Raw genomic sequence first — 14,647 nt, forward strand, 5'->3', positions numbered from 1 at the left:
GTTTCCTCTGTCTGAGCCATAACCCAGGTTTTTGCCTCATCCTCTGCTAGTCACAACACTGCAAGAGGATTTGAATCTAGATTACTAAAAAGTTTATCATTACGTGCTTTCCAGATTTACCACATAAGCCAAAAAAAAATTTCCTGTGAGGGGACGTTTGTAAACCGCAAAAAAAAAAAATCCATATTTGTGAAAACGGAGCCCGATGGGAAAGCACCATAAGCTGTCAGAAACTGTGACAAAACCCAAACATGTCTTGTTGGCGGGCATTCGAAAAGAGTATGAATTTAACCATATATGGTTAAAACCCCAAAAAAAAAAATATTACTATATGGGTAGGGTTGAATAGTGAACAGTATTGTTAACTATTTAAAGTCTACAAACAAGAAAATTAATTATTCTATATGTAAATAAAACAGTATAATTCAATTTAATTAGCCATTAACGTCAAAAAATTGTATTAAGTTTTTATTTTATTTTCTGTCCTATTATCACAAAAAGACCTGTGATGCTGGCTTGCATCAGTGTACAACTTTTTGAAGAATATTTTACCAAATATATTCAAAAAAATGGTCCACACAATATGAGAGATTTATTAATTAAAAATATATATAGAACGATGTCGACGAGGACACTTCAACACAATCAGAGGCTCATCATCATGTTTGGGTTCGTTTTCTAATAAAACCTTGCCAAATCTTTTGTTGGGCTCTATCGAGGATCATTTTAAATTTAGTTAGTGTGTATATTATATTTTTGATTAGTTCGTTGTATAAACTAAGTATAAAACAATACAATACTAATGTCTAAGAAATACATTACCGTCTTTGATTATTGTAGATAGAAATAATACATTGGAGAAAGAGATATTTGCAGTTTTCAAAATGTTACTTTCACTTCACGAGATCGAGACGTATTATTACATTATAATTAAAATGATCACCAGATTCCTACTACGAAAATGATTGGAACTGGACCCCTTTACGATCACAACAAAACGTCATTATGCTTAGGATTGTTGCCTTGTTGATGGATTTGTTGTATCATCGTACTAAAATGATCTATAGATTATGGGCCTTACAACTGAAAGCCCAATAATTGTATTGTTACAGTTTTAGTAAATTGTACATGTAGGTAGGTAGGCACAGAGTATATATATTTCAATGTAGAATATCTCATATCAGCACAAAATTTTTTTGATATCATTCAATGTAATATTCAATTATCTGCACGTAAAGTATGGAAGTTTTTGTTTCCCCCATACTTCACGTGTATGATGCGATTTACATTTCTATCATTATACTATATAACACAAAAATCTAGTCATAGTGGAAGACAAAACTACGTGATTCGTTACTAAAAAGTTCCATGCTTCTAAATTTAATCAATTTTATTTATCTTGCCGATTGTCACATACACAAATTCCAGATTGATAACTTGTACGGTTCTACCAAAAATAAATCACACCACCAGACCACATGGTCTTGATGCTCAACTTCGACGTTGTCGAAACATGCAAGTTTTATAAGTCTCTGTCGTCATTCTTTGTTTAATTAGTACTTTAACTCTATATTTAAGATGGAGCAAACAAAAGTATTTTGATTTTCTAAAACAATACACATAAGTTCGTGTGAAGCCGTAAAGGTCATTTCGAATAACATATAGCAACAATCAAAAACGGAAAAAATCTCATATATTTGGATTTGTTCTATAAGAATATGGTATACGGAGGTGAACGAACTTGTAATATGTAATCTTCATATGAAAGTGTCCTACCGAGTGTGATAGGTTTGTGACCAACCCTAGCTAGCTCCATTAATTATTGTATAACACATTCGTAAGTAAATATATATAGACTAATTCAGAGAGATTAACCAATGGTCACGACACAGAATGTAATTTGTAAATAAGTAGTTAAATAGATGAGACCCTTAAGTTCCAAACCTTAACAGAAAGATCAAGACTCCCACTATAAACCATACAAGTATAATCTGAATTAGAATCGGAATCAGAAACTGATACGGCCAAACACTTAACTGACTTGGTATGTCCTTCCAAAACCGCCAAACAAGAATAACCCTCTTTCTCCATTAATCCTCTCTTCCAAACCCTCAAGCTCTTATCCGCTGATCCACTCAACACCAAATCAGACGCAACCGCTAAACACATAATCGCCTTAGTGTGTCCCCTTAAAGCTCCCACCACAGACATATGTAGTAATTCACCATCAACACCATCATCTTCTTTGCTTAATCTCTCCCACACAAGAATCGATCTATCACACGCTCCTGAGTAAAGAACCTTCCCGTCTTCACTCACCGCCAACGCATTCACTGCCGATAGATGTTTAGTCAGAGTAGCGACGAGATAGTGTTTCTTGTCTTTCTTGTTCCACACTTTGATCTTCTTATCTGCCGAGCCCGTGTAGACAAACCCGTCAGGAGACACCACGATGGCGTTGATGGCATCGTCGTGAGCCTTTTCGATAGACTCTAAGCATTTGAAATCGGAGGTTCTCCATATCTTGAAACTTCGGTCCCACGAAGCAGAGTAAAGCATAGAGCCGTCTTGTGATAAGGTGAGAGATGACACGGCGTCCACGTGGTGAACCCACGTGCACTTCTTGTTGTCAAGAAAACATAATTTTGGAAAAGGTTTTCTTGTTTTATTATCAATGGCCATAAGGCTTCATATATATACAAAGATATTTCTTTAAATGGTAGATGTAAATCTTCCTAAATAGTATACAATCAAATCATATATTAAGTGATTAAGATTTTTCCTTGATTACCAAGCTAAGAGATATGATTTGATTACCAAATCATATCTTACAATATCCTAACACCCTCCCTCAAGCTGGAGCATGCCGCTTGCAAACGCCCAACTTGAACTTGATCATGTCCTTATCTTCACATCTCGGTTTTGGTCGGTATTCATCACCCATTGAGTCATCTCGGTTTCGGTTTTTCTTGTCGTTGATGTCACAACACAAGAGTTGTGTGTGACACAAGGATTCCTTCAAATCCTTCAAGTCGTGTTCTTGTTTATCAAGTTTGCCGGGTTCGTCGGGTTCGTCGAGTTTGTCAGGTTTGTCGGGTTCATCGTCATCGGGTTCGTCGGGTTTGTCGGGTTCTAACAGAACGTAAGATGGCAAAAACTTCTTCATGTTCATCTTCTTGCTTTCCACTGTCAAAAACTTCTTCATGTTCATCTTCTTGCTTTCCACTGTCGCATCTTTTCATCATCGGATCTAGGCACCGTCTTCATCGTTGTCATCTTCATCACCGTCGTTGTTATAATCGATCCACAAGATTAACTTGGCTCTGATACCATGTCAAGAAAACATAATTTTGGAAAAGGTTTTCTTGTTTTATTATCAATGGCCATAAGGCTTCATATATATACAAAGATATTTCTTTAAATGGTAGATGTAAATCTTCCTAAATAGTATACAATCAAATCATATATTAAGTGATTAAGATTTTTCCTTGATTACCAAGCTAAGAGATATGATTTGATTACCAAATCATATCTTACAATATCCTAACACCCTCCCTCAAGCTGGAGCATGCCGCTTGCAAACGCCCAACTTGAACTTGATCATGTCCTTATCTTCACATCTCGGTTTTGGTCGGTATTCATCACCCATTGAGTCATCTCGGTTTCGGTTTTTCTTGTCGTTGATGTCACAACACAAGAGTTGTGTGTGACACAAGGATTCCTTCAAATCCTTCAAGTCGTGTTCTTGTTTATCAAGTTTGCCGGGTTCGTCGGGTTCGTCGAGTTTGTCAGGTTTGTCGGGTTCATCGTCATCGGGTTCGTCGGGTTTGTCGGGTTCTAACAGAACGTAAGATGGCAAAAACTTCTTCATGTTCATCTTCTTGCTTTCCACTGTCAAAAACTTCTTCATGTTCATCTTCTTGCTTTCCACTGTCGCATCTTTTCATCATCGGATCTAGGCACCGTCTTCATCGTTGTCATCTTCATCACCGTCGTTGTTATAATCGATCCACAAGATTAACCTGGCTCTGATACCATGTCAAGAAAACATAATTTTGGAAAAGGTTTTCTTGTTTTATTATCAATGGCCATAAGGCTTCATATATATACAAAGATATTTCTTTAAATGGTAGATGTAAATCTTCCTAAATAGTATACAATCAAATCATATATTAAGTGATTAAGATTTTTCCTTGATTACCAAGCTAAGAGATATGATTTGATTACCAAATCATATCTTACAATATCCTAACACTTGTGCCGTCGGACTTCCACGTAGCTTTTGCTACTGAAGAGATTCTTGAAACGGTCGTTCATCGTCGGAAGAGTCGCCACGCACTTGTACCTCTGATCTCTGCGTGTACTGCTCTCGTCGATGATCCTCCAAACACGAATCTTGTGATCCTGATGAGCGCTTATTAGCTTGTCTCCGAGAATCACCAGCGATTTAACCCCTCCGTTTCCTGTAGAAACTATGTTACGGTCATCGCCGGTGGAATATTCCGGCGAGAAAGGAGGTTTACGGGGCCATACACGTATCTCGCTGTTGGAAGAGCCTGTGTAGAGTAATTTATCGGATACGGCGAGAGAAGAGACGTACGAGGAGTGACCTTTGAGAGTGGCTAAGCACTGGTGATAGACGCTCGAGCTCTGCGGCTGGAAAGACAGCGAAGGAACCAATGGGAGACTTGGCTGAGACAACAAAGATGATGATGACGTGGAGGATTCTGATTGGTGATGAGTAGATTTCGTTTCACACTCTGATCTGTTTTTATTACAAGGCAGGGGACAAGAGCATGGGAGCAAACCCATTGTTCTTACTTCTTGAGCGAGCTAGAGATAGAGATTTTATTTGTTTGTTTTGGTGTTGTCGGGAATACTCGTGGATATGCTTTGCTTTATACAATGAGTCGTATCCCTAGCATAGGTAGGGAGGATTTGGGGAGTTTATTATAATTAAGCTATTTGGTTTAGCCATAAACATTTATAAAAAAATGGGCGTTGATGGAGAATTATATAGAAAGGTGAAAGATAATTAAAAGAAAAGGTTAAGGGTAGTGTAGGGTGGGGGGGACTAATTGATCCCATGTGTCGTTAGTGTGATAGTGTGATGATGTGTTTATATTAAATTAACATATCTTTGTGTTCCTAACTTACCTTTTTGTGATTATTGTATTTTCCTTATAATATCTGTTTTGATTTCGACATAGTAGTAGTATTAAATTGTATTTCTTGAGTTGAGGAGAGATCAAACCCGATGCTTCTAAAGTTATTATGATAAAATTCCTTTACCATGGTCAAATTGTCATCATTATTTGTAGTTATAATGGTCCCCCATCGATTGTTGCTATCAATTTAAAGATCATAAAAGTTCAAATAAAAGTCTCAAATTTACTGTAAAAAAAACCAATAGTTATATGAACTTTTGAGTCATGAATTTCATTTCGTATATATAAAAAAGTATTATATGTTCAAAAATAGAAACTATGCATGAATTAATGAAGAACAATGTAAGAAAGAGAATATACAAAAAAACAGAAAGAATATAAACCGTGTCATAATCTGACTAATTTTATCTACACTAAATACAAAAACAATCTAACGGTTGAGAGAAGTAGACTAGTCAAAACCAATCTAGAACCGTCGATTCTACTAGCAGCACCGGATTCCCCAGTGTCTCGCTGTTGAGTGGACGGTGGTGGAACAACAGAACCGTTGAGGTTAGGATTCTCACCGTACAAATACTGGACTCCTTCCACGTCATTGGTCGTTAATTCTACTTTACGCATCCCCGTCGTGATGGTTGGGTACATGATGGAACCTTCGACCGAGGAATGGCCTAACCCTAGAAGATGTCCGATCTCGTGAACAGCCACCGATTCAAGATCAATAGCCTCAGTCACGGAGAGAACACCGTCTCCGCCTTCGCTGGAGATGATCCAGTTCTCTTCTGCGTCGAGGTGAAAGTGTCCGGTAGGGGGCGAGAACGCGTGAGCCAACGTTCTCAATGGGCCGTCGAACGGTTCTCCGTCACCGTGCTCGCCTGCGTAGAACCCGATGAAGATGTCGGAGGTTCTGAAACTCTGCACGCGGGTGAACGTAAGGGGAGTTACCTGTGCCCAACGAGCGAACGCGCGTGAGAACACGGTCTTGACCTCTTCGGTCAACTTGTTTCGCGGATCGAACGCGTAGGTTAGATCACGGCGATTGCTCGGCCACCGTGGCTCTCCGGGGAAAAGAGAGTAGCGTTTGACGGCGTGGAAACGTTGACTCCGCCCGGAGAAGGAGACCTCGTAGGTTCTTCTACCGCTATGCATAGTTGATGTGCCGTTGACTACGTCGGGGTTACCGCAACGTGGGATCATGACGTGTTTGAGAGTGAGCTCGTCGAGTACACCGGTGACGTTTAGCCGGAAGTTTCTCTGGTACATCTCGACGGCGTTCTTGAGGATATCGTCGAAGTCGTCCGTGAAGTTTCCGGAGAGAGTTTCGGGGATGTAGCCAAAATGTTGGAAGTACTGTTTAAGCTTGTAGAGACCATCATATGTCTCGCCGACATGACATCCGGTGAAGTTCAAGAAAGAGTTCCAAAGGTTTCCGGTGGCGTTACGGATGAGCTCCAGCGGAATGGCTGAGGAATTGGGATAGAAACCGGCGGAGACTGGAGAATGAACGAAGAACAACAAGAAAACCCCGAAAATACAAATCCTCATCATGGTCATGGTTTTGGATTATAAACTTTGTAATGAAGAGGTAATATTGAGATTTATAAGAGAATTAGCGAGTGGGCATAGATAATGCAAAAACAAGTATAGAGTCGTTGAAGCTAGTTTGAATTTTCATTGTTGAAAAATCCTGAAATCATTCAAAGGAAACTTCCTCCGTCCTCGGCATTTTTCAAAGGTCTTAGTGAGGAAACAAGAGTAAAGATGCTTCTGCGGTTCTGCCAATAAATGGTGTCGTTTTCTTGATAATAACATTTGCTTGGTGTATGAATTAGGCTTCGGTTAAGTCTTGGTCTAGAAATTGAGATTGACGAATGGTAGAGGACTGTTTAAATTCAAAAAAATTTAAAAGAAAAATGCAAATAAAAATGGTTGAAGGCGGTAGAATCAACTAAATTGGTTGAAGTTTCCAATAGTCTTTTTTTTTTTTTTTTTTTTNTAGCGAGTGGGCATAGATAATGCAAAAACAAGTATAGAGTCGTTGAAGCTAGTTTGAATTTTCATTGTTGAAAAATCCTGAAATCATTCAAAGGAAACTTCCTCCGTCCTCGGCATTTTTCAAAGGTCTTAGTGAGGAAACAAGAGTAAAGATGCTTCTGCGGTTCTGCCAATAAATGGTGTCGTTTTCTTGATAATAACATTTGCTTGGTGTATGAATTAGGCTTCGGTTAAGTCTTGGTCTAGAAATTGAGATTGACGAATGGTAGAGGACTGTTTAAATTCAAAAAAATTTAAAAGAAAAATGCAAATAAAAATGGTTGAAGGCGGTAGAATCAACTAAATTGGTTGAAGTTTCCAATAGTTTTTTTTTTTTTTTTTTTTAATAATTTGAATTATAACTTTTCCTAAAGGTATACTATTTGTTATTGGTCGAAAATGACATGACTTGTTTGTTAGGCCACTAATTTATTTTCCTAATGGGTTAACATGTAAAAGTTCGAAGCCCGTTTCCATCCGGCTCGTCTACACAAAATATATAAAGTTAGAACTTAAGGATTAGATATATAAAACCTTAGGGTTTCCAGCTTAGATTTAATTTCGGCAGTCATGATATATTTTTTTGACAAACTTATAGGAACAAAGTTTAATTTACATTTTTGTGTGGTTTTGGGTTAATATCACCACAAATTGAAGTTTGCTTTACAGACGATTAGTTTTTGACTTATTATATATATGAATCATGAGGCTACGGCTTACAAACAAAATAGCATATACAGCCTACAACCGTTGTGGTGGCGTTCGATCCGTAGACCATCCAAGCGAGGCATAAGGAAGAGTTTAGACTTGGCTCAGAACAAGATTTTGGGGGTAGCTGTTGGGGGTGCTGTTGGGGGTGGATCTTCGCTCCCACAAAAGGTCCGGCCTAGAAAAGGTTTAAGTAAATATGAAAGCTAAGGAAGGGCATTATGGTTTTTTCGGGGACGAACCGACACGATTACCTATAAATACGGGCGTACGGTATTTATATAGAAGGTCCAAAAAAAAAGGTGGACAAAAACAGAGAGAAGGATAGTAGACGATCTCACTTGAAAACTATAGAATTGACGAGCTCGCAGCTCGTTGTTGCTTTATTTACCACTAGCTCGGCTTGTCTAATCCTTTTGTAGCCCGATCCTTTTGTGCTCCGGCACCGAGTTAATAAGAGAATTTCGACCTCCTTTTCACCAAACTAAATTCTTTAATTGTGACTGATCTGAACATCAACAATTTGGCGCACCAGATAGGGGGAATCAAGTCAAAGTTTTCTTTCAAAGACTTAGAAGACGGACCTACGAACGATAGACAAGATGACAGGAAATGCAAAGAACAAAAATCAGGGGATAGGGTCGTCGGGAGGAACGATCACCCCAATAACAGATCAAGCGGGAGACGCAACTCTTCCAACCCCAGACGCCCCGAGGAAGGCTACACTCACAGACAGCCCCGGAGAGTTCATCATAGCTACGAATCTAGCGAGCCCGGTGACCACCGAAGTAACATAGACCCCCGAACAGCTCGCTCTGTTCGCCGACCAATTCATCGCCAGTATTGACGAGCTATTCCGCGGGATAATGACACGCCTTGACCAACAAGAGCAGCGGACAAACACTCGCCTGGACGCGCGGCCACAGCGCAAGCCAGGTCACAAGAAGAAATCAACTATCTCCATGCAACTTGGCCAAATCCGGCAAGTCTTGACACCGTTGGAACAACCACGACACCACAAGTACAGGTTGGCGATCGAGGACTTCGCTCCACTGCAACGATTGAAGAACCAAATGGTATCAAGGACGCCGAACTGATGGAGATTAAGGACAAAATACAAGAAATAGCGACGACGTTTCCCAAAGCAATGAGCAAAGCACCAGAACTGGACCTTTTGCTCGAAGCGACACGACGAACACCCTTTTCCCAAAGGCTCGCTACCACACCGATGCGACGGACAGTCAAGCCATTTCCCATCAACGTATCACCAGTGCATTAAATTCCCAACCCCAAAAGGCGTGTATACGTTGCGCGGTAACCATCATAGCGCAAGGGCTTGTTTTCTGATTTGACATAAGATTCGCACGGTAAAGAAGTTATAGCAACCAAAGCACCAGGTCGGCAGTGACAACCCATCACCGACTGATGGAAGGCCGACTCCTATCCAGCAAGGCGTCACCGCAACAGAAGAGGTGAAAATTGATGAGACAGATGAGAAGCGATGTGTGAATATCAGAACGGAGATAACTTCAGCAATGCGCGACGAACTAATCCTCTTTCTACGAACCAACACTACAACCTTCGCATGGTCGGTAGGGGATATGAAAGGTATCGACCCTACGGTCACAACGCACAAACTCAACGCCGACTCTACGCATAAACCCGTCAAGCAAAAAAGTTGGACTTTAGGACCGGAACGATCACAGGCAATCAATGACGAAGTGGAAAAACTGCTTGGCGCTAGGTCTATCGTTGAAGTAAAGTATCCAGAATGGCTAGCTAACCCAGTGGTCGTCAAAAAAAAGAACGACAACACATGCTTTAGCACAGGTCCTAATCTAGTTTAACTGGTAAAAGACAAGACTTTCCTTGCGTATGTGACAATATTGGAGGCGAGAAAGTTCATCTTCCATTAATCTTTACAAACATATATATACAACTCTAGAAGTCCTAAGGGCAACCTCAATGGGGAGTTATATTTTTGGGCCTATTAAATTTCTTTTATTAATATATTATGTACTTTTAGTAGAATAAGAACTTTGGGAATCTTAATTAAAATTTTCCCTTCCAATGGTGGGTTTTAATTTTGAGTCTCTTAATTTTGAGATTTTGGAAATAACAATAATGTTTTGAAACAAGGCTCTAGAAATTTACTTATATCTCACACGGTGAAAATGATTACACCAGTCCAGTATTGAGAGTACATATACATTTTGCTGACACAAATCCAAGTTTATTTGAAGTAGGTAGATACTAGTTTTGTATTGTGTCCAGACACCAGCAAGATTGGCGTTACAGAATTGGTTTCACCTTACATCTTCAACATTCCAGACGAAGAGGGAGTTGGTCTTTCTACAGCCGGTCGGGTTTAAACCGCTCAGAGCCTTCTTCATCATTGCCATTGCAGCAATACTTGGAAACTGCTTCTCTAGTGCAGTGCCCTGTGGGATATCCAATCTTTTGCAAACCATCTCTCTCTCTCCTGTCATCTGTCTCATTTCTCACTTACTCGCTATATGTATAAATAACAAAGGTGTCCTGAATAAGAGAGAACTCAAAACTCGCTGGAGAAAAGAGCATCTACCACAAACTATATTAAAGCTCTTTGTTACTTAAAAGAGAGAAGAAGGTGATTTCACATGATTGTGCACATACAGCTTTTACCACTTCCATGATGGAACTCATCGTCTGATTCACCAACTTCACTGAAAAATTCAATAAGAGGTTTTCAACATTTGTTCACCAAAACGGAATCGTAAAAGGAGCAATGCTGGTACTAGGTATGAAAATGACAAGAAAGACGACTGATTGCACAACTAACATCACAATTTGTTAAGAAGAAAAAAACCATTTGTGCCAAAGAATAAATATCACAAGTCTACTAAAGGGAGTTATATGAGTAGTATCTATTCCAAAATGAGCTAAAGAATTTTTCGATCTATTTAACTGTTGCTTATTCATGATCTAAAGTGTTATTACTATTGAATCTCACACTATGAGCTTAAGTTTACATGGAAGAACGCAGTAAGATCATGATAAAAGATAGTTCCCAAAACCATTTTAAACAGACAAGGAGGCATCAAACCAGTTCTCTCCTATGAGATGTATCGAATACAGGTTATTCCCTACTCTAACGTAAACCAAAAATGACATCTATTAGCCACACATACAAAGACTGCTCAAACCGAATCTAATATCATAAGAGAAAGCATCCATACCTAGGCTCAACAAGACTGCTCTACTCACATCATCATCACCAATAACAACATCACTAAATGATATTTTCTTCAAACTGCTCTTTAGTGCCTTCATGATTATACTCCACACTAGGTGCCTGATCCTTCTTCCCCTCATGATAAACTGAAGAGTTAGAAGAAGGACTGACTCGGATAGGAGATGGACTATCAGGTCTAAACTAAAGGTGTCTAGATCAGCTCTTGTTACAATCATGATTCACAAAATAAAGGAAAAGAAAGCAATTTCTATCACACCACTAAGATTCACCAAGCGACCACATCAATGCTCCATACACTCTCATTAGCTAAGAAACAGGGATTTAGACAAAGATTGAGAGTGAAAAGAAAGAACCAACAACACAAACAACACCAATTTGATCATGGAACGCATGTTGATACTCTTCCAAGATGGATCCTATATAAACACCAATAAGGCCGTTTATATATAACATACAATTATCTAGTTTATTGATTAACTAGATGCATCCAGATATAAGTTACAGAAATTTAAACGATCCAACACACACACAAAAAACATTATCATTGGATACTACTAATTTCACCGAAGATTTGCATATATAACAGGAGGGAGAACTAAAAGCGAGAGTCTCGTGGATGGTACCTGACCGGGAGCGTAAGCTTGAGCAAGAGCAGCAGTGGAGGGATCAGGTTTCGTAGGTGGAGGTACTGAGATCAAAGCCTGCTTTTTTTAGTGTTGGCCTCTCTGCTCGTCTCGTAGCTTTCGATTCCAATCTCCATTCCATTTCCAACGATTCCAACTGATTCAATCTCCTCCGATTAAGAGATTCGCAACAGAGAGCGAGAAAGAGGAAGGGAAAGAACACAATCGGGCCAAAAAAAATTGTTCTCAATAAAACTAAATAAGAGGAGCTCTTTTTTTTTTTTTCCCCTTTCTCATTTTTTTTCTACCTTTCCACTAAAACGTCTCTTAAAACCCCCATTGGAGATAACCTAAGAGAATTTTCTAAACTTGATGACCAAGATATAAAATAAGGTAATATAACATAATTATAGAGATTTACACAATATTCTCTAATACTCTCTCTCAAGCAATGTTTTCAAAACCGGACCGGACCGGCGGTCGAACCACGTTAACCCGTGAACCGGCAACATATCCGGGTTGGGTTAATATCAAAACCCAAAGAAATTTGAACCGGTAAAAAAACATATCAACCCGCCAAAAACCCAAAAACCCAAAAACCGGTGAACCATTAAACCGGATAAAACCGGGTTCTAACTTTTTTTGTAAAAACGAGTGCAATTAATTATTTTTTCTAGCTTTATTCTTAGCAATAGTTAGGTTTTTTAAAATAAAAATTCCCGTAATTGAACTTTTTACTTTTCATACTAGTTTTTTTCCTTCTAGTTGAAATATCTGCAACTCACACCACAAATCTTCAAAATCAAGATAGTTTTGGTAATCAATTTGGTGTTCATTTTTTTCCCTAGTGTACGTAATAATAGAAGAGACTGATTACTAAAATATTTTATTGGTAATGGTTAGTTTGTTACACTTTGAGTTTATTACTTTTTAAGGTTTCTTTAAAACATTATGATTATTGAAGTATTTTATTTGGTATAACCAATTATATCATAGTTGTAATCATTGAAAGAAAAAATAGAAAACATATTCATACCTATTATTTATAAAAATATCATCACAATCAATTGAACCCGGTTGACCCCGGTTGAACCATATTAACTCATGACCCAAAAGCTTTTCCGGTTCAGTTACCGGTCCGGTTTTAAAAACATTGCTCTCAAGTTGGTGCATGAAAGTCTTGAATGCCCAACTTGCGAAGAAAATAAGTAAACTGCAGAACTCCAAGGGACTTGGTGAAAATGTCAGCAAGCTGGTTGATAATATGGATCTTGAAAATTGCAATAATTCCCGCCTTGATTGCATCTCTGACAAATTCACAATCCGCTTCTATGTGTTTAGTACGTTCATGAAAAACTGGGTTGGCAGCAATATCAAATACTGCTTAGTTATCACAGAAAAGTTGTATAGAATCAGCATGTTGAATACCAAAGTGGTATAGGATCTGCATGTTGAATACCAAAGTAATATATACTAGGGTTGGACCCGCACATACGTGCGGAATTAATTTTCAAAAAAAAAACGAAATTTACAATTAGGTTTACACTATTTTACGTACATAAGGAGTTACATTTGTAAACGTATTTGTTAAAAATGTTATTAACATGCATAATCCAACTTTTTACCAATTTAATATTCAATTTATTTTCAGTTCGGTTTAGAAAAAAAATGATTAGATATGTATATCAAAATATAGTAAGCGAAAGATAGTATATCTGTTTCGAGAACTTGTCTCGTCTCATATATGGTATGTCTTGTTTTTATCTTATAACCGTAATTTTAATAATAATTTATTTATTTGAGATTGTATATTTTAATCCAACTGATAAGAAAGTAGTTAAAAGATTTGGATCTATATAAAATTTTATTTGTATATATAATTATTTAGTATAACATGTATAACATAAACTTATATTGGTTTACTTTCATCAAATTTCAAAACCTTTAAAATAATAACCGTTTCATCGTAAATTTTGGATTCAAATAAAATTTAATTTAACTATCTAAATTTTATAATCTTGTCTGAGTACATTTATTTCTCATTCAATCTTTTTTTTTTCTTTGAGAAATAGGGAAATGTGCCTACTTTATTGTTTATTGGCTGAGGGATTGGAGTAGACCTACCTTTATCTATAACTGGTTAAGCGGATCCTGGTTACTTTCTTTCACTGCCGATGTCTTTATTTTTTAAAATTACTCAGGATGGTCTTCCCTATAGAATTAAAAAATTTCATTAATTATATTAGTAAAAATCAAATTTTCGTAAATCTCTAGTTTTTAGGATTGTGAAACCCTATAATTTTAGTTTTTAGGATCATAAAAATTATAACTTTAGGATTCTTATATTGTTGTTGAGATCGAAATTTCCAGTGATGATTGTGTGATGTTTGTCACGGAGAGCTTGGTCTTCAAGAAATCTACGTACGTATCACATAAGGTTTTTTTTGTTTTCTATTAACATATCTTTTTGTAAAAATAAATCATGTGACTGTAGATTTTTTATCTCCTCTGGTCGGGTAGACTGCTTAAAACGCCAAATGTGATACATTTGCAAACCTAGACATATATTATGGATTTAGTGACAAATTAAAGGTACCAAAAAAATACACCTGTTTCTTATATATTATTGCAATGGCACATCATGAAAATCATAGATTCAACATGAATATTTTTACAAAAGATGAAAGAATTGGAATGTTAGATAGCAGATAAGTTGAATGAATAGATCCATATTTCTGAAAATTATAAATGCATTGAATCACCTTTAGAGTAAAAATGCTTGCTGATTTTGATAGTATGTTCATATGTGTGAGAACCTGGCAATGCAAAACATTAATTTAATATAATTTGACAGATCAAATTAAAATTCTTTGGTAGGT

The 14,647-nt window shown here is 37.6% G+C and overlaps 2 protein-coding genes across 2 annotated transcripts; both read right to left on the reverse strand.

Annotated features, from left to right (window-relative positions):
* LOC104741105 (myosin heavy chain kinase B) lies at positions 1,868 to 5,013 on the reverse strand. Its single transcript, XM_010461884.2, has 2 exons — positions 4,256 to 5,013; positions 1,868 to 2,623 (listed from the first exon to the last, which is right to left on the reverse strand). Exons 1-2 carry the CDS (start codon positions 4,810 to 4,812, stop codon positions 1,915 to 1,917), a joined length of 1,266 nt encoding a protein of 421 aa, XP_010460186.1. The 5' UTR covers positions 4,813 to 5,013; the 3' UTR covers positions 1,868 to 1,914.
* Positions 5,477 to 6,913, reverse strand: LOC104741106 (metalloendoproteinase 3-MMP). The gene has a single exon (XM_010461885.2). It carries the CDS (start codon positions 6,720 to 6,722, stop codon positions 5,577 to 5,579), a length of 1,146 nt encoding a protein of 381 aa, XP_010460187.1. The 5' UTR covers positions 6,723 to 6,913; the 3' UTR covers positions 5,477 to 5,576.

This window comes from Camelina sativa, chromosome 14, assembly GCF_000633955.1.
Source record: "Camelina sativa cultivar DH55 chromosome 14, Cs, whole genome shotgun sequence".
Taxonomy (NCBI): Eukaryota; Viridiplantae; Streptophyta; class Magnoliopsida; order Brassicales; family Brassicaceae; genus Camelina; species Camelina sativa.

Bases quoted from the DNA above. Each gene is read 5' to 3' on its own strand.
- LOC104741105 (XM_010461884.2), bottom strand. From the start codon at position 4,812: ATGGGTTTGCTCCCATGCTCTTGTCCCCTGCCTTGTAATAAAAACAGA. The intron at 2,624-4,255 runs GTGTTAGGATAT...TCTTGACAACAA, and splicing joins GTGGAAGTCCGACGGCACAA to GAAGTGCACGTGGGTTCACC.
- LOC104741106 (XM_010461885.2), bottom strand. From the start codon at position 6,722: ATGACCATGATGAGGATTTGTATTTTCGGGGTTTTCTTGTTGTTCTTC.